Source organism: Littorina saxatilis, linkage group LG14, assembly GCF_037325665.1.
Source record: "Littorina saxatilis isolate snail1 linkage group LG14, US_GU_Lsax_2.0, whole genome shotgun sequence".
Lineage (NCBI taxonomy): Eukaryota > Metazoa > Mollusca > Gastropoda > Littorinimorpha > Littorinidae > Littorina > Littorina saxatilis.
Genome location: NC_090258.1, coordinates 4,150,576 through 4,176,447, shown reverse-complemented (window position 1 = coordinate 4,176,447; position 25,872 = coordinate 4,150,576). Strand labels below are relative to the sequence as shown.

General features: G+C 40.7%; 1 protein-coding gene across 2 annotated transcripts in view; it reads left to right on the top strand.

Moving 5' to 3' along the window:
* Nucleotides 1-25,866, top strand: part of LOC138946932 (dual oxidase maturation factor 1-like) — a 75,792-nt gene extending 49,926 nt beyond the window's left edge. Inside the window, exons 3-11 of one of the 2 annotated variants that reach the window (XR_011449476.1) lie at nucleotides 12,637-12,799; nucleotides 13,333-13,390; nucleotides 14,045-14,179; nucleotides 14,874-14,939; nucleotides 15,563-15,716; nucleotides 17,338-17,549; nucleotides 18,383-18,519; nucleotides 22,810-25,095; nucleotides 25,133-25,866. Coding sequence is in view for 1 of the 2 variants with exons in the window: in XM_070318345.1 (XP_070174446.1) it covers nucleotides 12,637-12,799; nucleotides 13,333-13,390; nucleotides 14,045-14,179; nucleotides 14,874-14,939; nucleotides 15,563-15,716; nucleotides 17,338-17,549; nucleotides 18,383-18,519; nucleotides 22,810-23,550 (1,666 nt within the window). In the remaining variant the exon portion in view is untranslated. Of the gene's footprint in view, nucleotides 1-12,636; nucleotides 12,800-13,332; nucleotides 13,391-14,044; nucleotides 14,180-14,873; nucleotides 14,940-15,562; nucleotides 15,717-17,337; nucleotides 17,550-18,382; nucleotides 18,520-22,809 lie in introns of both variants that reach the window. The other variant, XM_070318345.1, reaches the window with a different exon arrangement.
* The last annotated feature ends 6 nt before the right edge of the window (nucleotides 25,867-25,872 follow it).

Below are 25,872 nucleotides of genomic sequence, written 5' to 3'. Positions count from 1 at the left end.
TGTTGAGAGGAACGGCGATATATGCATAAACCGTCGTCTGCTACGACCCTTGCGTTACCCTGCTTCCGGGCTTTTCTTTTTTCAAACTTTCACAACTTCGAATTGTACTGATCTTGTCTTGATGAAAAAAGAATTCTTTTATGATTAAAGAATGTTTGTGTAACAAGCTGTCAATTTATTATTTAGATTTTAAAAGTTAGGTCTAGCGCAAAAACCCACCACGGTCCAAAAACATTCTGATAATCATCGATCCACGTCTATCGCCAGTTTACATCGATAGAATAAGACCCGAAGGGAAGTAATTCATTTTTGACCTGAGTTCAGGATGGGTCCAAAAACTGTTCGAGACAATCTGCAAAATTAATTCTTTAAAAATTGCTCGCTCTTTACGTAGGGCACCAAGGATGTTCCCGTTTGGTGTGCGTTCAAATGGAAGGGTGTTTGTGCTGTGTGTAAAAGCCTGACAGTATCTGTGATGGTTTACGGGAGGCTTACTGTCCGGGCGTGATTTCCGGTATTGGATATTCATAACAGCCGTCCAGCACCAAAACGAGGCGCCATTGTTGTAGAGGACCAAGTCCACGAAAATAAATTCTTTGAAAATTTCTCACGCTCGACAGAAAGCAGCCAGGATGTTCCCGTTTACGGGAGGCTTACTGTGCCTTTAACGTCAATTCTGTTGAAATCAATCGCGAGAAATGATCACAAGGGACACGTAATGTGACAAAAGTCAAGGTGAAGAGAGGCAGAACGAAAGATTTTCGACAGTAGAAAATACATTTTAAGAGATGGAGGCGGGGGGGGGGGGGGGGGGCAACTCCGGTTACCATTTCAATACAAATGATTCAGGTGATTTGATTGGCAGACCGATATGTACTTGACATCCTGTTTTGCATTTTAACGTCAATTCTCGTAATCAATCGTGAGAAACGATCGACTAACAAGAGAGACGTAACGTGACACATTTCAAGGTGAGGCCAAAACTTAGCGCTCTGAGCAAGGGTGTCACATCGTATTCAGTATCTTGCATAATTATCTAAGCGCAAAGATGATCGGTGTTCGAACGCTTTAATGGTTGTAGCCGAATCATATAATGATATTGTGACGTTAGTGGTTACTACACTCCTGCGAGTTGGTCGTCTCTATGTCCCTCCTTTCTTTCTTGATCCTCAACTCTGACGTACAACTCTATTTTGGATCTTGATCTTTAAAGAACTTACGTATTTGTTCAAACTTGCTTGCTTCCTTGTATACTTGTTGACTTCTTTTTTCACTTTTTTTCTCTCTCCTTTCTTTCTTTCTTTCTTTCTTTCTGTCCGTCTGTCTGTCTGTCTGTCTGTCTGTCTGTCCGTCTGTCTGTCTGTCTGTCTGTCTGTCTGTCTGTCTGTCTGTCTGTCTGTCTGTCTGTCTGTCTGTCTGTCTGTCTGTCTTTCTTTCTGTCTGTCTGTCTGTCTGTCTGTCTGTCTGTCTGTCTGTCTGTCTGTCTCTCAGTTTGCCTGTCTGTCTTTCTTTTTTTTCCTTTTTTTCCGATCCTGCTTGCTTGCTTGCTTGCTTGCTTGCTTGCTTGCTTTCTTGCTCTCTTTCTTTATTACCTATTTTCATTTTTACCTTGCTTTGCTTCTGTTTATTCGTCTGGCTTTTCTTTCTTTCCTTTTCTTTTCTGTTTTTCTTTCTGTCATTTGCACTGCGTATTGTCTGTTATTTGCACTGCGTATTGTCTGTTATTTGCACTGCGTATTGTCTGTGCTTCGATTTCTATTGTCTTTGTACGTTCATGATTAAATTGAAATGTTGTAACCGCTTTTCTTTTCATCTTTTAGTCGCGGTTTTGTTCTTGTGATAGTGTTGTTGTTGTTGTTTTTGTTGTTGTTCATCAATTAATCACGGTTTTGTTCTTGTGGTAGTTTATGTGTTGTTGTTGTTATTGTTGTTGTTGTTGTTGCATTTTATTATTCTTTCGTGTTTTCTTTTTGAATGGAAAGATATCTACAGACTTGTTTTTGTCCATTTTATTTTTTAACCCCGTTCCTCACACGCACGTTATGACCTCGCGAAAGCCTCAGGGTACATGATATTTATTCATGTTTATTTTTTTTATTAAAAGCATCAGCATTCATCTTCTTTTTTTGTGCTGTACATTATGCAGTCTGAATTTGTGTCTCTACGTACTCAAATTCTACTTTCTTCAAAAAATGTAGTCCATTGCAATACACGTATAATTATTTAATGATTTGACTCTATCTGGAGCAAAAAAATCATTTTCTTGTGGCCACGAGTATTTAAATTAAGGACCTTTGTTTCCATTCGTCTCGTGCTGTATCGGCTCATGAATTGTGAGCATCATTGTGCTAACAACTTTGTATTGAAGTTTTGTCGTGTTTTTTTGTGTGTTTAAAGAGATGGATTACTGAGGCCCAAGTTCTCTAAATGCATCCCTTCTGTGTTATCTGATGACAGTTTTGTGTTTTGTTGCTTCAACCATAATATTCGGCCATATATACATTAAGTGCTGTGGTTCTGGTTGTTTGTTTGTTTGTTTGTTTGTTTGTATTCATTGCTGACCTTTTATCTTGATTTCTAGTTTGTGTCAAACGTTTAGTTCACTTTTAAGTGGGATATTGCCTTGATTTCAAAACCGTGTGCACACGTAAGCATAAATTTGCACATGGGTGCAATGCCTCAAGCCCAGCTGAATCGTTGCTATGGTAACGGGCCGGTCATTGATATTCATACGCCTTTTTTTACTGTCGGGAGCCAGTTGGCTTTGTTCTCTTCCGCATACATTTTATTTTGATAGCGGAGAGTGCAGCGTGGTACAGAGAGAGTTGTTGTTTTATTTTATTTTATTTGTGAGTCAGTGCAGCATGCTTCGGGTTTGCACGCTGTTCGCGCGTGTCCGAGTCTTCCTGTCTTAACGATGCCGATGGACTGCGGTTTTGTTATTTAATGGTGTTTTTGTGTGTAATTCATTTGTTGACCAGATGTCGAGTCAATACAGAGGCCTACAAGAGATCTTGTTTTCAAAGAAAAACGAGTTTCAAAACAATTGAACATTTGTAGAGTTCCTTTATACACCAACTGTTCACCTGCCATATAATGTTCGATTTCATTGTATTTCCTTTCTCTTCTTTCTGTATAAAGTGTCTGGGATTTTCCTTCCCTGGAGGCCGGGTTGACAAAATTCACTGATGATTCACTGTTTAGTCAAAATACAATTTTGCGAACTCCAAATGAGAACCGTCGCGATAAAAACGGTTGAAAACGACGTTAAACACCACCACAAAAAAAATTAAAAAACTCCAAATAAGGACACATGAAAAGCGAAACAAAACGAACAACCGCATGAAATCTTGGCATATAGTTTTCGAAAACCAGTGCCATAAAAACACCGAAACATTCCCTTATGGCTGGAGTCTGCCCCTTGTAAGAGCGTTATGATTTTATTTTATTTTGTTCTTCTTCTGTTTTTTCAAGAAGTGACCAGAACGAATACACAAAATAGGGCTTACTGTGCTGATTTCTAAGAAAACGACTGAATCTTAAAAAGTATAGGGTAGACTTGTTCATAAAGCACTTCCTAAGAAATTAGTAGACATCTAAATAAATTAACATACAAACGATCACACCTGAAGAAGACTGATAGGGAAACAAAATAGAACACAAAACACAGTTACTTTTCTGGTCAATTGTATTCGAAAGCATCTTTGTACCCACGTTTGAAGCTCTATTTCAATCACGAAATACAAACAAATATGAAATTAAACGTGTAACAGTGATACCAAATGTATACAACTTTGTTATATCCAAGGTAAGGTATACCTTTAACCACAGTAAAAAGTATGAATACCCCAAATGCACTAAATTGTGAATTGTGGTGCTTCTTCTGACCCTCCCATACAACGAAACTCAACTCACTCGATCGGATAATGTTAAAGCAAACACAGAGCTCTAACAATATCGCCGGTATTCTGGTTGTCTATTGTTTAAGGCCAAAAAAAAAAAATAGGTGTGGTTAAGGTAACATAGCCAAAAAAAATAGGGTAGCCGGTAGGTAGGCAATTACTTTTTTTTTTTTTACTTTTTTTTCTAATGTGTACAAATCAAACCTACTTGACAGGGAAATAAGTGTGCGACTCGGGCGCTTTCGCTTTCATTGCGTTTTTTGCACTCGTTTTTTTTTTTTCTTTCTTTTTTTTTCTTTTTTGACAAATGTAATAAAAAGTTATAGGATCGGCCCCTAAAAATAGGGTAGGTCGGGTTACCGTAACCACACCTATTTTTTTTTTAGGCCTAAGCAGCAAGTCTGTATCCCAGATAATGTGTGAATAAGCTTGCTTTGTCCTCTATCTAGCTTTGTTCAATCTTCGTGTTTTTTGTGTGTTTTACGAATATTAAGTAGCGTTCTCCTTTTTATTACCTTCTGTAATTTGCATGTTTATGATTTGCTCTTTGTCTGAATCGTTCTGTTCGCTTTTTCAGCAGCATACTGAATAACACTACCTTTCGTGCTAGGACCTTATGCATTTGTAAGTTTTTTTTATATAATATAGGTGAATTATGAGTCGACAGCTTTTTCGATTTTCCTTTAAATTCATCTATTCAATATAATTATGCTATCATCAAAAGTTCAGAAATCGAGCAAGTGTGGTGCTTTTCGTTTCGCAATAAAGACTTTTAGTTTACAACACTTTTATTTTTGTCATTAATCATTGCCCCATTCGCTTGTGTCTCCACTGCAAGCTTCACACACAGATAACTAGCACGCACACCTTCGAAGACGGCGTCACATCGGTTACCCAAATGGCAGGGTAAATAAATCTCTCACCATAACGTTACTTGTACTTTGAAAGTGTAAAGCTCACGAATGCAGAAGTAGTTAGATGCGCAGGCTTTTGTTATGAATAAAAACCAGTAAAAGTTCTTCAGAAAAATATGCTCTTTGATCGCTCTCTGTCTCTCTCTGTCTCTGTCTGTCTGTCTGTCTGTCTGTCTGTCTGTCTGTCTGTCTGTCTGTCTGTCTGTCTCTCTCTCAGTCTCTCTCTCTCTCTCTCAGTCTCTCTCTCTCTCAGTCTCTCTCTCTCTCTCTGTCTCTCTCTCTCTCTCAGTCTCTCTCTCTCAGTCTCTCTCTCTCTCTCAGTCTCTCTCTCTCTCTCTCTCAGTCTCTCTCTCTCTCTCTCAGTCTCTCTATCAATTTCAATCTGGTTTTCGAACAAATCACTCTTGTCACAGCGCCCTTACCACGCTATGCGACACCTGGTTGTCTGCAACAAACCGATCTGAAATCAGTGGTGCTGTGTTTCTCGACTTTAAAAAAGCGTTTGATCTTGTTGATCATTCAATTTTACTGAAGAAATTACAGTTGTATCTCAGAAACAGTTCAGTGTGTAACTTTTTTGCTTCCTATTTACAGGACAGATCTCAATATACTGCCCTAAACTGTAAAATATCTACTGAGGAGACTGTGAAATGCGGGGTGCCTCAAGGGTCAGTGCTTGGGCCGATCTTGTTCTGTCTGTATATCAATGATCTGCCACTGCACATTTCTGACAGTAATGTAAGAAGTGATTTTTTTGCTGACGATTCTTCTCTTCACTCAAGTGGAAAGTCTGTTACAGTAATAGAGTCCTCCCTTCAAACAGCTTTAAACGATGTAAATAACTGGTGTAGTGCTAATGCTATGCTTGTTCATCCAATAAAAACTAAAAGTATGGTAATTGCAACCAGACAAAAACATCAGATTTCTCCACTCAAACTAAATCTTACTATTGGTACGCAATCAATTGAACAAGTTCAACAGCATCGCGTTTTAGGGGTAATTCTTGATTGTGAATTCAAGTGGCAGGCACAAATACAGCATATTTGCAAGAAAGTAGCCAAGAACGTTTTCCTCCTATCCAAGTTAAAGCAATATACCGACAGAAGGACTCTGGAAATGTTCCACCATGCTCATGTAATGCCTCACATTAATTATGTTTCGACGCTCTGGGATGGCAGCAGTGATGTCCACTTGAAAAAGTTAGACTCTCTCTATCGTCGCTCGGCCAAACTCATCGTAAAGGATAATGCCTCAACAGATATGAAATTAAAAATGCTTAACTTTCTTCCACTGGAAAAGCATCTCAAGTTAAACAAAGCCATTTTCATGCATAAATTGTATCACGGTAAAGTGCCGATTTACATTACATCATTATTTAATAAAGCTACCCACAGATATGGGTCGGTCAACTTGATCCCACCAATTCCACGAATTGACCTGTATAAAACCAGTCTTGCTTTTTCGGGTACTTCAGTTTGGAATTCACTTCCATCATCCTTTAAGCACCTAAAGTCATTAAAAAGTTTTAAAAAATGTGTAAAAAACCACTTAATGTCTGAGTAGTTTAACGCATTTTCACTTACCAAACTTAGTATTACGTCAAAAATATGCTGTGCATTGTATTTTCTGAACATATTTTTGTTACTCTATTGCTACATGTTCGATTGCCACCAGCTTGTATTTATAATTACCTGCATAGTATGCATTTGATTTTATGAATAACCACATAATGTATGCTCTTCATGCCTCATCTTTATCATCATCATCATCATTATCATCATCATTATCGTCATCATCATCATCATCGTCATCTTTATTATCACGTTTTCCGACCTCCTTTTGTTGGTTAACTTTTTAACTTTTTAATTTTTAATTTTTTTTTTTTAATTATATAATTGTGTGTCTATGCGTCCCAAGGACAGATTGTAAGAAAAGGCGTAGCCTTAAATCTAAATCCTTGTAAAATAAAGTTCAATTCAATTCTCTCTCAGTCTCTCTCTCTCTCAGTCTCTCTATCTCTCTCTCTCTCTCTCTCCCAGTCTCTCTCTCAGTCTCTCTCTCTCTATCTCTCTCTCTCTCTCTCTCTCTCTCTCTCTCTCTCTCTCTCTCTCTCTCTCTCTCTCTCAATGTACCTGCTACGTAAGGATAAGGATAAGGACACAGCACGTATCTCCCCCGCCCATCCCAACCCCGCCCCCCTACCTTGTCTGATGATAGCGGGATACCGGTATCTTTTGATTAGGTAAACAGGGAAGTCTAGATATGATTCACTGTTATGACCACAATAGTATTTGGAAATACCACACACACGCAACGTATTTCTATCTACCCAATCACGCAAAACAGATTGTTATCTTCGCATAGGGTGCACTTAGTAACAGTGGCGTACATATACCAACGCAGACGGTTATCTTTGTGTAATGTGCACTGCGAGACGTACGTACCAGGGGCGGACGAGGGGGGGGTGCACAGGGTGCACGTGCACCCCCCCTCCAGCAAAACAAAAAACCAAAAAATTTGGAAAGCTGATTCTATGACCATTTATAAGTTCAAATGGCACCAGATGGCACCATTTTGCTTCTTTGAGCCATAATTTTTTCCGGGGGGGGGCATGCCCCCGGACCCCCCTAGCAAATTCGGGCGCTTCGCGCCCATCACATTCACTTTCGATTCAAAGTGCACCCCCCCCCCCCCTCCTTACAAAGCAACTGATCCGCCCCTGCGTACGTATTGTATACCGGACTACCATGGTCCATTTCCTTGCCAGGTGTGGGGGGCAAGCCAGTTCATCGTTTTCACATCCTTCATCTAACCACAATTCAGCAAGGGGGTCTTGCATCTCCGGCGTGTTTTGATTGGCCCGTTGCCTGTCGATGTGATATATATTAATATTACACCCCAGGGGCGAAAGATGGTGACGAAAAACGGGATTGCACAGATAATGGCGACTGTCGGATAAATTTAGAACTTCAAAGTCGGGCGGCATCCGAGGGGAGTGGAGAGAGGGAGGATGGGGGGGGGGGGGGTGGATGGGGTGGGGGCTGTTGTGGGAGGACAGTAGGAAAGGTAGGGGACTTCTCCGGATCCTCCTATTTGCCTTTTAGCTTCGCGGAATGTTGTAAAGGTAGTAAACCAAATCCTGATTGAGGTATAGTTCAAAATCTGACACTCTCGGGTGTTACTGTGGAACATATCGTTGCTGTTACTTTGGATTCATTGTTTGAAAGGTTTGTTGTCTTTTCATCTATTAGACTATTAGACACGGTTTTATTATTGGTAGTTTTCGTCTTGTTGTTGTTGTTGTTGTTGTTGTTGTTGTTGTTGTTGTTGTTGTTGTTGTTGTTGTTGTTGTTGTTGTTGTTGTTGTTGTTGTTGTTGTGGTGGTGGTGGTGGTGGTGGTGTTGCGGTTGTTGTTGTTGTTGTAGATGTTGATCTTTCTTTCTTTATTTATTTGGTGTTTAACGTCGTTTTCAACCGTTCAAGGTTATATCGCGACGGGATAGATGTTGATGATGATGTTTTTTGAGTGTTGTTTTATTTTTACTTCTTTGTCTTCTCTTTTATTGTCGTTTTACCGTCTCAATAACTAAGTCATTTGAACCGTTTTGGCTTTGATAATTGCACTTAATGGCAAACCACACCTATTACACAAACCACACCTAGTACACAAACCACACCTAGTACACAAACCACACCTAGTACACAAACCACACCTAGTACACAAACCACACCTAGTACACAAACCACACCTAGTACACAAACCACACGGGCTAGTACACAAACCAGGACAATGAGATCTGTGACGTCAAAAGCAAAACAAAGTTTGCGAAAACGTCATAATGACACACTAGTGTCACGTAAAAAAAAGTCTTTTACTTATTTAGCATTTCTCTCGAGAAACTGACAATGAATTTCGATAACGCAGTGGAAAATCCCTTGAACGGTCATCGCTACGCTGTGCATGAATCGGTATCATATCTCATTAACAATATCAAAGAAAGTGGCTCAGTTCAACTAGGAAAAGACAGAAATCAAGCCAGTTTTTTTTTTTTTTTTATTATTCCCGTTCACTTATTGCCACGGTTTATCAGTGAAAGTTTATTTGATGTTTGTCCTTCTTTATGTGTCTCTTCTTCTTCTTCTTCATCAGTCAGCGTTTATTCAGTTACATAAATACAAAACCGGCACGGTTGGCCTAGTGGTAAGGCGTCCGCCCCGTGATCGGGAGGTCGTGGGTTCGAACCCCGGCCGGGTCATACCTAAGACTTTAAAATTGGCAATCTAGTGGCTGCTCCGCCTGGCGTCTGGCATTATGGGGTTAGTGCTAGGACTGGTTGGTCCGGTGTCAGAATAATGTGACGGTGAGACATGAAGCCTGTGCTGCGACTTCTGTCTTGTGTGTGGCGCACGTTAAATGTCAAAGCAGCACCGCCCTGATATGGCCCTTCGTGGTCGGCTGGGCGTTAAGCAAACAAACAAACAAACAAACAAACATAAATACAAAGCCATGGACTGATGGAGTGTATGTAGGCCTAATAATAAAGGAGCACACCAAGATAAACTTACGCATGTGCCTGTCTTCTTCTTCTTCTTCTTCTTCTTCTTCTTCTTCTTCTTCTTCTTCTTCTTCTTCTTCTTCTTCTTCTTCTTTTTCTTCTTCTTCTCCCTTTTCTCCTTCTTTTCTATGCTGTCGGTTTAATATGCTTCATATCGAAGCATCTCATGTTGGGTCAAGTTCAAGGCATTATTCACCAACACAAATCGTATTCAGCAAAACCTTCTCGGTGACCGGACGTTAAGGACCATAAACGCGGTCTTTAAACCACAAGAGGGCATTCAAGGGAGGCAACTGGTCTCGCCTGAATCCCTCGCGTTCAATATTCATAGATTTTGTGATGCGACCAAAACCTCCACTCGAATGAGCACAACATTTTCACCGTATTCTCAGGGGGTAGGCATTTAGCGCTGGAGATCACACAACAGATGCTCAATGCTTGGCAAGGAGGAATAATAGCGGAATTTTCCTCAAGTGCCAGCCTACACAATAAGATTTGCGCAGTATCTACTTTTTGTGCACACGACGATTGTCTTACACTGTAGGAGAGCGTGGTGTTTGAGTGTCCATAGATATTTTGGTGTGGTCTACTGTGAAAGTAAGTTATACGGTTTGCTGACTGAACTATTTCTCTATCAGTATGTCTGTCTGTCTATCTGTCTGTCTGTCTGTCTGCCAATCTCTCTCTCTCTCTCTCTCTCACACACACACACACACACACACACACACACACACACACACACACACACGCGCGCGCGCATAATAAATTACCGTCTTTTCTTTCTCTCTCTCTCTCTCTCTCTCTCTCTCTCTCTCTCTCTCTCTCTCTCTCTCTCTCTCTCTCTCTCACACACAAGGCTGTGTTCATGTATAAAATTCTAAATGACGACTCTTCTAAATATTTGCAATCACATTTCAAACATGCCACAAAAAGATATGGGTCCCAAAAAATCATCCCTCCTATACCTCGCATAGACCTCTACAAATCGAGCTTAGCCTTCTTGGGGGCGTTTCTCTGGAACTCCTTCCCCCAACAGATAGAAATGCAACTTCAGTGAAAATGTTTAAGAGACAGTCACGTTCACACATCATTGGTGAATGAAATGTCTTGTTCGATTGTTATTTTGTACTAGTGTGAACGGATGTGTAGCTGATCGGAGCAACTTTATTCCCAAATGAAAGGTATAACTATGTCAATGTAATATTGTAATTTTTGAGTTCTCCTTATGTAATTCCTTAAATGCACATTGTGTTGCATTCCATACAATGTATTTCTGTATTTTATATTTTCAATGTGCGTCTGTCTTTATGTGTTGTAGAAAGGACAGGTTGGAAGAATAGGCTTTGCCTAAAACCTTTATCCTTTTGTAATAAAGTTCTGAGTCTGAGTCTGAGTCTCTCTCTCTCTCTCTCTCTCTCTCTCTCTCTCTCTCTCTCTCTCTCTCTCTCTCTCTCTCTCTCTCTCTCTCTCTCTCCACGCCCTGCTGTGTCTCCAGTTAGTACAGTTCACAAACAAACACACTCATCAACACAGCATGGTTTGATCCCACTGAACAATAACAACACCTTGCAGTTGTCACTGAGCATTGTTCACAAATTGTTCATAATATCCCGTCAATGCATCTCACCACTATTTTTTTCCGGCGTGATTTTGACCAAGGCGTTCTGACTTTAGTGAAAATATTTGGAAAGTGGCTGTTGGTTATTTAGATTTTGAGGGGAAAATTTGTAGGAACCACCAGCCTGTGTTTGGTTGATGTGTCTCGGATTTGGTTTGTCTTTGACAACGTGGATGACAATGTTCAGTCTGTGAGTGTGCTTTTACCGAACCAATTTGTAACGCTGTGGCTGTTGACACTCTCTCTCTCTCTCTCTCTCTCTCTCTCTCTCTCTCTCTCTCTCTCTCTCTCTCTCTCTCTCTCTCTCTCTCTCTCTCTCTCTCTCTCTCTCTCTCTCTCTCTCTCTCTCTCTCTCACTTCTAATTCTGGGGACAAGCGACCATTCTATAAAGTTCAGAACAGATTGATTCCTTTATTTTTGTTTATAAATATCGCCTTATGTCTGTGCCTGTTTCACAATGGCTTCGTTCGGTGCTTGGGTGGCTTAAAGTTCTTGAGATGGCCGACAATATTGAGTTCAGACCAATCTGATTGCTTTAAGTTTTAGTGTTGTTTCTATGCCTCGGTCATTCAGGCATACCTTTTGGATGTGACGCATTGTTCTGGCCCCTGGCCGGTCCACTGTCCGATAGCTTTGACAAAATTAATGTCTTTTGACTCCACCATTTTTTTCAGCCAGGATATTATGACCGGTATGGATTTTGAATCCAGGTCCAACTGGCCTATTGTCTGCTGTCTCTGGGAACAACACTGAAGTCTAGCTCCGATTGCTTTGTTGTACATATAATATTTCAGAATGGCTTGGGTCGAAGCGTGCGCGGCTTATTCTGGAGATGGACGGCCAAAATGACTATGCTCTGAATATTTTGATTCCTTTATTTTCTTTGTCTTTTTACTAATAGCACCTCTTCTTTTTTTTTTTTACCTGTTTCAGAATGGCTCGGGTCGAAACGTGCGCGGCTTATTTTGTAGATGGACGGTCAAAACGACTAAGCTCTGAATATCTTGATTACTTTATTGTCTGTGTCTTTTTATTTACAGCACTTCAGTGAGAAAGCAACCCGAATTTCCGTGAGGGTTTGTTTGTTTGTTTGTTTGTTTGTTTGTTTTGTTTGTTTGTTTGCTTAACGCCCAGCCGACCACGAAGGGCCATATCAGGGCGGTGCTGCTTTGACATATAACGTGCGCCACACACAAGACAGGAGTCGCAGCTCAGGCTTCATGTCTCACCCAGTCACATTATTCTGACACCGGACCAACCAGTCCTAGCACTAACCCCATAATGCCAGACGCCAGGCGGAGCAGCCACTAGATTGCCAATTTTAAAGTCTTAGGTATGACCCGGCCGGGGTTCGAACCCACGACCTCCCGATCACGGGGCGGACGCCTTACCACTAGGCCAACCGTGCCGGTCTTCCGTGAGGGTGACCTCACAGGACTATATAGAATCTTATCTTATCCTTATCCTAACGTGTCTGTTTCAGAATGGCCTGGTTCGGAGCGTTCAGGAACCACTACGGGTTATGACATCTTATCTTATCCTTATTCTAACGTGTCTGTTTCAGAATGGCCTGGTTCGGAGCGTTCAGGAACCACTACGGGTTATGACATCTTATCTTATCCTTATCCTAACGTGTCTGTTTCAGAATGGCCTGGTTCGGAGCGTTCAGGAACCACTACGGGTTCGCTCACTATGGCAACAACAGAACAGCGGTCACCGTGGATTTCCCCACGATGTCCGTCGTCTACCTGTGTGTTCTGCTGGCCGTCGCCACCCTTATATCCACCCTGGGTATCCGCGGCCGAGAGGTCAGTACAATGAAAGAAGAAAGGGGTACCCGAATAAATAAAATAAGTTTTGTTAAAAATAATAAAAATCCACAGCGGAGTCTTGAATTCACATACTGAAACAGCATACCGAAAACAGAGTAAGGATTTTGAGATGTATTACGTTTTATGTAGAAACTTCTACGTGGCAATGATAATATATGAAGGTGGCCATTAAAATAATGCACACTGTTTTCAGTTTCTTATCAGTTATTGTTTTTAAAGGCTTCTTTTTACAGTGATAGACCTAAATATAAGAAGTTGTTGAGACTGCCATGAGAACTACGAAAGGAAACAAACTTGCATCGATCTCGGACAGCGATGCCGGTTGAAGAGGCACTAAAAAAAAAACAATAACAAACAGACTATCAGTTTATAATTTGGTTTTCTTTTGATTCGCTATGATGCATCTGTTGTTTTGCCCTCACCTAATTCATGCAGGGTTTTTATAGGTTGTTATCCTTTTTTTTCCAAGAAAAGTAGATTTAATCGTACTAAATGTTCTCTTTGTGCAGAGATGGGCCATCACATTACGAGCTCTGTATGCGGTTGGCATCGGTTCTGTTATACTTGGTACGTGTGTGTGTGTGTGTGTGTGTGTGTGTGTGTGTGTGTGTGTGTGTGTGTGTGTGTGTGTGTGTGTGTGTGTGTGTGTGCGTGCGGGTGTGTCAATCCGTGAGATTTAAAATCATTTCAATTCTAATTTGGTGTGGAATGCTTTTGCTAAAAAAAACCATGTTTTACTTTGCCTATCACTTTTTCGGTTATCATTATATTCAAGTGTTTCTGTTCTTCTGCTTTCTCTATTCGTGGTGCTTCCAGGTTTCTCAACACACGAGATTTGAGTTGAGTAGAACCCCCCTTTTAAGACCTCAAGAAATGTGTGAAAATCAAGGTCTTAAACAGGAGGGAGTCTTGAAATGGGGGTCAATATACCAAGGTTATGAACAAAACTTCTGAAAAATCAAGGTCTTAAACAGGAGGGAGTCTTGAAATGGGGGTCAATATACCAAGGTTATGAACAAAACTTCTGAAAAATCAAGGTCTTAAACAGGAGGGAGTCTTAAAATTGAATTGGGGGTCTTAAAAGGGGGGTTCCACTGTAATGATCAAAAACGGATTGAATGTACAGGACAGTCATTGATAAAAGAAAATGCTAGCATCCTGCGGGGTTTAAAAAAAGTGTTCGACTCGACGGCTAATGAGATGGTAACTGTTTTGTTACAGTGTGTCTGGTTGGTCACGACTGGCTGGTGGGCAGCACGGAGGTCCAATCACATTACCTCTACAGGTCAAACAAGGGCTTCCGGGGCACGATCGGCCTCCGCATTGCGCTCCACAGCTGTAACATTACTCTTGAAGGTATGTTTTGGTTTTTCTTTCGTTCTGGTCTGGTTGCTTGCTTTGTTTCTTAGTTCTGTTTGTTTTTTTAAACAGAAAGACTGCTTTCGTTCCACAATATTTTTTTGAAAGTTAGTTAATGGGTCGTTTAATTTTGGACAAAACAAGAAATTCACAATGTGTCGTTGTACTTGTGAATGTCTTGTATTGTCAAAAATGAAACGTTCCATTAACTAACATTCTTGCTTTTTTTTTTTGGGGGGGGGGGGAGGGGGGAAGGTACATGGTAAGTTCGTTAGCTCATTGGTCGACAGATGCTGATTTTAAAGAATTCTTTCAAGCTGCTCCACTAAGTCTTTTGGGCGATGAGTTACAAAAAAAACTCAGAATTTGTTATGTTTAAAATCGGCTCACATTATGCACTGGTATTTTCATAGCTTGCTGGTGCCTGTCATTTGACATCTTTGTTTGTGTGTTTTTGTTTGTTTGTTTATTTATAAGAGAGCCCAATAGCTACCGCTGCATTTTGTTCGCTATGTTTCTATATTAAAGTCATTAAATCAATTTCGCTAGCAGTTATTTCAAGATCACTCGTCGCGTGTAACAGACTGAGTAGGCCCTGTATAACTCAGTTGGTTACGTGCTATCATGATAATTCATTCAACTTCACTGTGTCTATATGCTAATTATATGTGTCATGTTTGACGTCACACAGGTATATACAATCAGCCGCAGGGCAGAGGTTACGTCCACTACGCCGAGACCATGCATTGGACAGACTGTGAGTGGTTTCCCTTGCTTACATCGTTGAGTTGAGTAACTGTGATAGTCCCTCGTATGCCTCAAGGCTGTATTATAATGACTAATGTTATATCATCGATGTAATCGTTTTTGTTGTTGTTGTTTTGGTTCTTTCATTTACCTGGTTGCTTTCAGTCGGCAAAAAGCAGAGGATTAGCTAGATTTACTACCTAAAGAGGGTCATGCTCTCACCATACCCATCCATCTATTCCACCCACCCAACATCCTATCCACCCTTCCATCAATCCCTCCATCCGTCCGTTCATCCACCCACCTAACCAACTGAGGTTTGCTTTCAGACGGCAAAGAGTAGATGATTACCTAGATTTACTACCTAAAGAGGGACATGCTTTCACTGATCTATCCATCCATCCATACCTATCCGCCCTTCCATCAATCCCTCCACTAGTCAATCTAAACCCAGCTTACGGACTGAGGTTTGCTCAGTTTCAGACAGCAAAAACCAGAAGATGATCAGCTAGATTGTCTACCTAAAGAGGGACATGCTCTTCACTCACGATGCATCCATTCCCTAAGCACCCTTCCATCAATCCCTCAACTAGTCAATCTAAACCCAGCTAACGGAGTGATGTTTGTTTTCAGACGGCAAAGAGCAGGAGGCGATCAGCTACTACCTGAACCGAGGCCTGCCCCACCCAATACTGACCGTCATGGACTTTCTCTCCGCGGACGCGGGGGGCTTACGATGGGGAAGGAACTTCCATTCTTCTGGATACTTCGGCTGTGCTCTGCTCTGGTAGGTCTAGCGGTTGGATGGACACGTGTGTGTGTGTGTGTGTGTGTGTGTGTGTGTGTGTGTGTGTGTGTGTGTGTGTGTGTGTGTGTGTGTGTGTGTGTGTGTGTGTGTGTGTGTGTGTGTGCTCTGGTAGGTCTAGCGGTTGACGGACAAGTTTGTGTGTGTGTGTGGGGAGGGGGTGCTTTCATTCAGTTGACTTCTTTAAAAAAAAAAAATTCTCTACAAAACTTAATTCCATTGCATTTGTCTTGAACAGAAATAAAAGAAATTGGACACGTTGACAGCTGTGATTTATTTTATTTGAAATTTACTGTTGGTTTAAACTGTTTTATTCAACGTTTGTGCATTATTTACAAAAAACGCATATAGAGTAAACAACAACAAGCATTATGCTTATAGTGGTGTTTACAGTTTTCTAGAAAAATACATATAAATGGCGGCTATTGTACAGTTTAAATGAAAAGCAAGCAAACATGAAAAGAAAATTGAATGAAAATTGTACATCAAAACAAAAATCCGTTTAAGAATACATATATAATATTTATGGTATTAGCGAGTAAGAGATAGAGAGGGAGAGAGGGAGGGAGGGAGGGGGAGAGTGAGAGAGAGGGGGAGAGTGAGAGAGAGAGAGAGAGAGAGAGAGAGAAAGAGAGAAAGAGAGAGAGAGAGAGAGAGAGAGAGAGAGAGAGAGAGAGAGAGAGAGAGAGAGAGAGACGAGTAGACGTATCGATTGTGCTGCATTAAATTTACTGTTCAATCACTTTTTCTTATAACTATGTGTGGAATGAGATCTCTCCCTTCTTGTGGAAAACGTCGTGCTGCATTAAATTTACTGAGGCCATTTTTACGAGCGCTATAAGATTCGAAAAATGCTCCCCTAAAGAGCAACAGATTTTATAAATGTCTTTGATGTTATACAACAATCCTTGTGCACCATATAAAAGTGAAAGCTACCTCGCCTATTTGTATTCCATAGGGCAGAATGTTGTGTCGGCCTTGTTTTTGACTGGTGCATGAAAAGCAGCATTGATAATTCGTGTCCACGCACACTGACCTAAAACGGTTCTCCAGATGTATTTGACCTGGACCCGAATTAACCCCGTAGAAGTGACGTCAGAATCTGAAAGACAAGCGACTGTTTGAGAAATACTTGGTTTAAACTGTTTTATTCATTTGTGCATTATTTACAAAAAAACGCATATTGAGTAAACAACAACAAGCATAATGCTTATAGTGGTGTTTACAGTTTGAAAATTACATATAAATGGCGGCTATTGTACAGTTTAAATGAAGAGTACTTAGTGAGATCTTGATCCTCAAACAAGGCAAAATCGTGTTTTTTTCTGTTTTCTTTTTTTTTCTTTCTTTTTTTCTTTCTTTCTTTCTTTTTTTCTTCTTTTTTTTCGTTCGTTTGTTCGTCCGTTCATTCATTTATATTTTGTGTTTATCTGTTTATTTACTTATTTGATTATTTGATTATTTATTTGTTCGTTCGTTCGTTCATTTATTCGTTCATTCATTTATTCGTTCATTCATTTATGTATTTATCTATTTATTCATTTATCTATTTACTTATTTATTCTTTTAATTGTTTATTTAATGATTATTTTTTCCTTCACAGGACGGCTTTTGTGTTCTGGGTGATCTCGAACGTTCTGCTGATGAGCGTGATATGCTACGGGGCCTTCATGTTCCTCTTGACGGGCGTTACCATGGTGCTCACGTGCATCGTGTATCACGTGTGTCAGCCCCCGCTACCGCTGCGGATAGAGTTTGGACCCAACGTGCTGACCACGTCGTATGGCTGGTGCTTCTGGCTCTGTCTCGTTGCTGGTCAGTGGATTTGAACTTCACAATTTGACCAAACAAAACCTTATATTTACTGTACGTCGACCCAAAGGTCATTGAAGTAGACAGATAGACAGACAGACAGACAGACAGATATTTGTTTTGTCAAAAATAAACGTTCCAATTACCTACCATTCTGGGTTTTTTGTTCTGAATTTTGGAACGTTGGCAATTTATCTTGTTGTTTTTTATCTTTACAATTTGACTCCATCTTTAGACTGTGACCTCATATTGAATCGAGATTAGATTTTCTTGTCTCGGACTGGAAGGCTGTCAGCAATATTTTGACTGTGTGTAGGGATACTATGTCTTTGTATATATCGATATAAATGAAGATTATCCCATGAATGTGGATTTTCTGTTGGTCCTTGTCGCTCTTTCTCTCTTTCACTCTCTTTCTCTCTCTCTTTTTCTCTCCCTCTCTCTCTTTTCTCTCTCTCTCTCTCTCTCTCTCTCTCTCTCTCTCTCTCTCTCTCTCTCTCTCTCTCTCTCTCTCTCTCTCTCTCTCTTTTCTCTCAGTATCTCTTCAAAGGCCTGGTCAACGAAGAAATCAGCTTTCCTATCCTCCATTTGGTTTCACTTCTTTGTTTTTAATTGTTTTGTTTTTTCACCTGCATTGTAAACTGTTAATTTGTCTTACTCACTGTATACACAATCGTAAAATAGCAAATACCACATTAAGATTTGTTCTAGTCTCTATAGCTTGTTTTTAATGCTGTCAAGCGCTTTGATAGGCGTAGAATTCCATAATAAAATGGACAATCACGTTGCGGCAGCTTCATAGACTGACCAATCACCGATCTCGTTACATGTTTCAGGTATCCTGACTTTTTTTCTGGGAGGTCTGCTCTTTCTACTGGACCATCTTTTCCCCGAAAAAATGTCCGAGTTTTTCAACCTGGAAAACCTTGACCAGAACGACCTGCCTGACATCACAAACTCTTCTTCCCTTTTGGTAAGTGTTGGTCCAGATATAAATACAGTTGTATCAAAATCATCTCGTCTGCCACGTGCTGAATCAGAATTGGTTTGAACAATTTATTCAGAAAATTACAGATAACAGTGAATCAGAATTGATTTAAACAATTTATTCAGAAAACTACAGATAGCAATGCCAATGAATCAGAATTGGTTTAAACAATTTATTCAGAAAACTACAGATAACAGTGAATCAGAATTGGTTCAAACAGTTTATTTAGAAAACTACAGATAACACTGAATTAGAATTGGTTTAAACAGTTTATTCAGAAAACTACAGATAACAGTGAATCAGAATTGATTTAAACAGTTTATTCAGAAAATTACTGATAACACTGAATTAGAATTGGTTTAAACAGTTTATTCAGAAAACTACAGATAACAGTGAATCAGAATTGGTTCAAACAGTTTATTCAGAAAACTACAGATAACACTGAATTAGAATTGGTTTAAACAGTTTATTCAGAAAACTACAGATAACAGTGAATCAGAATTGGTTCAAACAGTTTATTCAGAAAACTACAGATAACAGTGAATCAGAATTGGTTTAAACAATTCATTCAGAAAACTACAGATAACAGTGAATCAGAATTGGTTTAAACAATTTTATTCATAAAATTACAGATAACAGTGAATCAGAAATGACCGAACAAAGATTATAACGACAGAAAAGCTGAGATTAATGTTTGTGATCAGCTACAAACCATCAAAGTCTTTCGTCTTCTATCGAGCTCTTGATAATGACACAGTGCTAATCTTGCCAAAAGGTTGGCTGAGAGGGGGGGGGGGGGGGAAGGGGGGGGATGTAGATATGCGTGAAATCTACTGTATGTAAAAGGGAAGCTGGTCTTCGAATGTATTCACACGGAAAGTTTTACTACCAAAATCATTATTGCGTACATGTGAACTTAAATTCCTATAGTAACTGCAAATCTAACCATAGCTAGTGTGTGTAAGCATACCTCTAAGCAATGCTTTATCAGTTTAAAATGGAGGTAGATTTACAGGGGTTATGAACAGAAAATGTGAACAGAAAACAGGTCTTAAAATGGAGGTAGATTTACAGGGGTTATGAACAGAAAATGTGAACAGAAAACAGGTCTTAAAATGGAGGTAGATTTACAGGGGTTATGAACAGAAAATGTGAATAGAAAACAGATCTTAAAATGGAGGTAGATTTACAGGGGTTATGAACAGAAAATGTTAAAACAAACAGGTCTTAAAATGGAGGTAGATTTACAGGGGTTATGAAGAAGAAAAATGTGAAAATAAAACAAGGTCTTAAAATGGCGGGGTGTTGAAAGTGGTTTGCACTGTATGTCGCGAACATGGCTCCCAGGCATGGATTTTTGGTATTAATCAGTAGGTCGATTTAGAAATATCAGACATTTGTGTTGCGTGGAACTCTCTCCCTTACTCTATCCGACACTGCCAAACTTTTTGTCCCTTCAAATCAAACCTTAAAACACACTTCTTCACACAGTATTTTGATTAATTTTTATTTCAATATGGTGCATTTTTGATCAGGTGTTTGAATGTTTGAATGTTTTGCCTGTGTTAGTATGCTTGCAGCTTGTATTGATGTAGTGTTTCGTTGTTCACTTGTGTGCTTAATGCTGCCGCACATGCTTTTTCGCTTTGCTTTGCATGTATGTATGTTTTTTCGTTGTAAAGCGCTTAGAGAACATAAAGCGCTCTATAAATCTCCCATATTATTATCATTACAATCGAAGAGCTGTGATAACAGTAGAGCTTAACAGGCTTGGTGTCGGCTCTGCTTCAGGTTATTCAATCTCCCTCACCCTCTCGCTATGTATCAACGAACGTCAGGAGAAAGATATGGATGAAGATATATATTCAATGAGACCGCTGAATTACAATTAGAGCTGAGAATAGAAAACTAGGATTGGCCGGCTTCAGAAGTTTCAAATAAATCAAAACTGTTTTTTTGTTTTTATAATTCGGTTTTGTAAAAAAAAAAAACCGGTTTATGCAAGCCCGTGTAAGTTTTTGATTTTGATAAAAAGGCATTAAAAAACGGGATCTTTATCTACTTATTTAAAATTAATACAGATGCAAAATCTGCGCATTGTTTTTCGTTGTTTCATCCTTGGTTTAAACATGTTTTATTCATTTTCGGTTTGATAAAATCGTTTCACAGGTTGCGAAGGCGGAGGTATTGCATTCGAGTCATGTCCTAAGACTTTGTTGATTTAGTTATTTGACAGTTTTCTGCACCCACTGGCTAGTGTTCCTCTATCCAAAACCAAATAATATTTCTTAGAGTTTATGTAAGAATGTGCCACGCATCTCTCTCTCTCTCTCTCTCTCTCTCTCTCTCTCTCTCTCTCTCTCTCTCTCTCTCTCTCTCTCTCTCTCTCTCTCTCTCTCTCTCTCTCTCTCTCTCTCTCTCTCTCTCCCTCTCTCTCTCTCTCTCTCTCTCTCTCTCTCTCTCTCTCTCTCTCTCTCTCTCTCTCTCTCTCTCTCTCTCTCTCTCTCTCTCTCTCTCTCTCTCTCTCTCTCTCTCTCTCTCTCTCTCTCTCTCTCTCTCTCTCTCTCTCTCTCTCTCTCTCTCTCTCTCTCTCTCTCTCTCTCTCTCTCTCTCTCTCTCTCTCTCTCTCTCTCTCTCTCTCTCTCTCTCTCTCTCTCTCTCTCTCTCTCTCTCTCTCTCTCTCTCTCTCTCTCTCTCTCTCTCTCTCTCTCTCTCTCTCTCTCTCTCTCTCTCTCTCTCTCTCTCTCTCTCTCTCTCTCTCTCTCTCTCTCTCTCTCTCTCTCTCTCTCTCTCTCTCTCTCTCTCTCTCTCTCTCTCTCTCTCTCTCTCTCTCTCTCTCTCTCTCTCTCTCTCTCTCTCTCTCTCTCTCTCTCTCTCTCTCTCTCTCTCTCTCTCTCTCTCTCTCTCTCTCTCTCTCTCTCTCTCTGGGTTAGTCTATTGAACTGTAAGAGGAAAACAGACAAGAAAAACAGACCTGCCAACGCACACACATAAAGCTTTTCCTTTATACTTTGCCATCCCAACCCAAAGGAACCCATTATCCCTTGAAAACGTGAACAATTCAAAAGGCTCATAAAGACAGACTGATGTGGTGGAAAGTCAGTGCCCTGTTTTGCATAGGGAGCTTATAACCCTGTCAGAAGCTACGGAATCTGACACAGACAAAATCTTGACCCGACCAGAACACTTTCTGGACCGGTCGGATCTTCTCGTTATGCTTCGCTGGAGATAAAAACTAAAAGTGGAACTGGAACTAGAGCTATGACTGTCTGTTCTCGAAATCCTGCGTCGGTAAAGTGGGGAGGTTTTGTGTGGCGGATTCTTCAAATGCGGGAGTTTACCGGTCGCTGATTTTCCATAAATGTACGGTGTCTGTGTGATTCGCCCTTAATCCCTGCTTTACTTAGCGTTTCTTCACGTCAATACGGACCCGCTTTTCATGTTTTCACATCGTACTTCATAACCTTCGCTTGACGCGCCCTTAAACGTACCCCCCCCCCCCCCCTTTCTTCCTCAATCTTAGTCCTTAAGTTTTCGTCGGTCTTTTTAAAAGCTCAATGTAATTTCCCCAATTTGAATATTTATCTTTCACCACAGATGTATAGTTTCTCTTGTTATCGGCTATGAGATATTTTTAGTTTGTGTGATTCATCGTTCACTAGGTGTTCTCCTTTTTTCTGACCGGGGAGGGGAGGGGGAAAAGAAAGGTATGGGGTGGAGCGGTTTGGGATGGTTGTATTTCTCCAATTTTCGCCTTCTTGTGTCGTTTAGTTTCCAACAAGATTCCTTTCCACGTCAAAATCAGCACTTATTTACTTAGTATATGTTTTTCATTTCATGTACGATTTCTCTCCACAACAAAACCATTCTGTAAGCTCAACCTCTCTGTTCTCTTTTTCCCGTAACATAACAAAGCCATCCTTTAAGTAAAGCCACATTAATCATAACCCCCCTGTTCTCTCTGTCACCCAACAGAACAAAGACAAGCTGTTGTCAAGCAGCCTGCAGTTCCGCTCTCTAATAGAACAAAGACATCCTTCAAGTTAAACCACATTAATCATAAACCCCGTGTTCTCTCTTTCCTCCAACATAACAAAGACATCCTTCAAGTTAAACCACATTAATCATAAACCCCGTGTTCTCTCTTTCCTCCAACATAACAAAGACAAGCTGTCGTCAAGCAGCCTGCAGTTCCGCTCTCTAATAGAACAAAAAACATCCTTCAAGTAAAACCACACTAATCATAAACCCCGTGTTTTCTTTTTCCTCCAACAGAACAAAGACAAGCTGTCGTCAAGCAACATGCAGTTCCACTCAGGCGCCACGCGGCACCCAAGCCTGCCGCAGATCAACGGCGCCGGACGCCGCCCCAGCCTGCAGCCCAACCCCACAGGACAGCGCAAGGGCAGCATCTTCCTGGGGCCCGAGCGGCGTGGGAGTGAGTTCGGCAGCGGTGTTAGACGCGGCAGCTACCTGACTGGGTTCACTGGGAGTTCCAACAACCTGGGCATTGCCAACAAGGGCTTCGAGCAGGAGAGGAGCAAGAGCAACCCTCTCTTCGGCGGGTCCTCGCCGGCCAACAACATCGAGGAGGAGAGCGGGGAGGAGGGAGGGGAGGTGAGGATCGACGTTGGAGGGGAGGAGCTGGTGACGGGGGTCAAGAACTACGACAACCGCAAACCGTCCCTAGCCACCATGAGGGAGCACCGTGAGAACCACATCAACGAACGGCAGCAGCTGCAGTCGTCGTCCCCTCCAGCCTACATCGTCAACTCCGCCGGCACCCCCAGAGGTACCGATACCTACGTTGTTGTTCACTGCCCCAGTGACGAAGAAGGAAACGAGGATGACGTCAGAAAGGGTGATGACGTCAGAGTGAGCATGACGGCGGAGGGGGATGTGGCCGGTTCCTTGTATGACAGTACGAATGACAGCGCTTTCGCCTCGGCGTCCACAAGTTCCGCGGAATCGGAGAAAAATAGCACGTGCGAAGAAATGGAGGTGAACCGAATGTGAGTCCGCAACGGCACAGAACGAGACCTTTTCTTATATTGTTCAAATCCACATAGAAATGCCGTGTGACAGACATATGTAAACTGCTGAAGGAAGAATGTTCTAGTCTTCCAGACCTGACAGAGAAAGTGAAAGAGATTTTGAGTGAACGCAAATATGAAATGAACCTGACACTGAAAGACATGTTAAGTGAACGCCATATGGAATGAATCTGACACCGATGGAAGGACGTCGATTGAAACACTTGGCATCGAGAACCCGGATTGACTGATACGGAGAGGAAAATGAAAAGGAGCGATACTTTGTGTTAAATATCCTTTGCTTGATCTAGGAATGCAAGACATAAAGTTCATCGTCTCCGACATAATCCAATGTCCTCAAGAGAAAATCAGCAGAGAATAACTTAGTGTCATGCAGTGGTGACGAAACGGAACAGAAGCCTTGACGGGACAGTTTACGTTCTTTTGCACCGCTAAAGGGACAATGATAAGAAGTCCAGACGAGAAAGCTGTAAAGACTAAAAATCTGAACGCTTCAACCAATATGTGTTCCAGGAACGAAGACCCAAGATCACTGAGAAATGTTGGTTTTGTTAAAACTGATGAATGACATATCAAATGAACAGTTGGTCAAGTTAAACGTTCAGGCTGTATCAAATGAACAGTTGGTCAAGTTAAACGTTCAGGCTGTATCAAATGAACAGTTGGTCAAGTTGAACGTCCAGGCTGTATCAAATGAACAGTTGGTCAAGTTAAACCTTCATGCTGTATCAAATGAACAGTTGGTCAAGTTAAACGTTCAGGCCGTATCAAACAAACAGGCGGTCAAGCTTCTTTCTCTCCCACCTGCAGAACTGTAGGCCTTGCTGAGCGACAGATGTTTTGAGTCAGATGACCACGAGCTTTCAATATTGTTCGAAAATAATTATGTCAGTAGATATTCTGAGAGTCCTGACATTTCGAAAGATGTATATGTTGTGCCGAATTCACGGAAATGCCGAATACGCGGACTCGGAATCGGAAACATTTTTGCCCATTTCGCGTAACTGGCAAAACGCCATACACTTAATGATATGTATGGGCTCTGTACACGTGTTGTTCCATGTGACTGCTGGCCTAAAGGTTAATATGAATTTGGTTCATGAAAAACTGTATCCGATTCTCTTCTGCTTTTTTTTTAGAAGATGATTCAAAGAAATAGGTTGTAACCCTTTTTTAAGCACATGTGTGCTGAAAACATGTTTCTGATGCCACTCGGTACTGATTCAATGTGTGCTGAGGGTTTTGACCCAGATGTTTCGAAACCTCAAACAATTTTCACTGAGGTTTGGAATCATCAATGACGGATTTTCTTTTCTAAGTCAAAGCTCCGAAATTGAACGTTTACGGTGCAGATGCTCATCGTTCAAAACATTATGCTTATCAAGTCTAAATTAACGGAAATAAGCAAGCATGTATTTGCACTGCTTGGTAGTGTTTGGTTCGTTTAGTTTACTTCTTTGTTCTTTCTCCCACCGAGTAATACTGTTTTTTATGTTAGTTTTTGTTTGTTAATGTATCGTCGAACGCAGAAGAAGAAGAAGAAGTTTGTTAATGTATATTTCTTTATTTCTTTCGTGCATTTAATATTATGAACGGCAGTTGTGGCTTACACTTTTCAAAGTTGTGAAATATGTGCAAACAAACCCCGAAGGGGACGCTTGGAGTGAAAAGTCAGGGTGGTGCAACTTGTCTCTTCGAATCCGCACCGGCTGTGTATATGGATAATGTCTCAAAGAAACACAAGATCAACTTGCACGAAGAACAAAATCGGCATCAGTTCTTTGCGAACAAATATACCTGTAGTAGCTTGACTAGCACCGCACTTTGCATGTATCACAGATGGAGCAAAAACTGAACACAGAAAAAGTTAATCAATCCAGATACCTTAGTTTACTTTACGGTCTCTGATTAAACTGCGTCAAAAGTACGTACTTGTGGTTTCCTCTAAGGCCAAAAAGAACAATATGTCTGTTTCCGGTAACATCGCGGAAAAAAATAGGCATTAGGGTCGTTTTTTTTTATTGTTTTTTTTTTACCTTTTTATTACGTTTTGTTACCGTCTTTTTACGTTTTTTTCTTTTTTTAAACGCTTCCTTAGTTTACTTACAATTATTTAGCACATGTTTTTGACCTAGATATATTGAAACTAAATAAAGTATACCTTTTTTTTTTTTTGTTTTTTTTTTTTGTTGCGAAAAGCGAAAAAAAACTTTAGGGTCGGCGCTTAAAAATAGGGTCGGTCGGGTTACCGGAAACATATTTTTCTTTTTGGCCTAACTAAGTA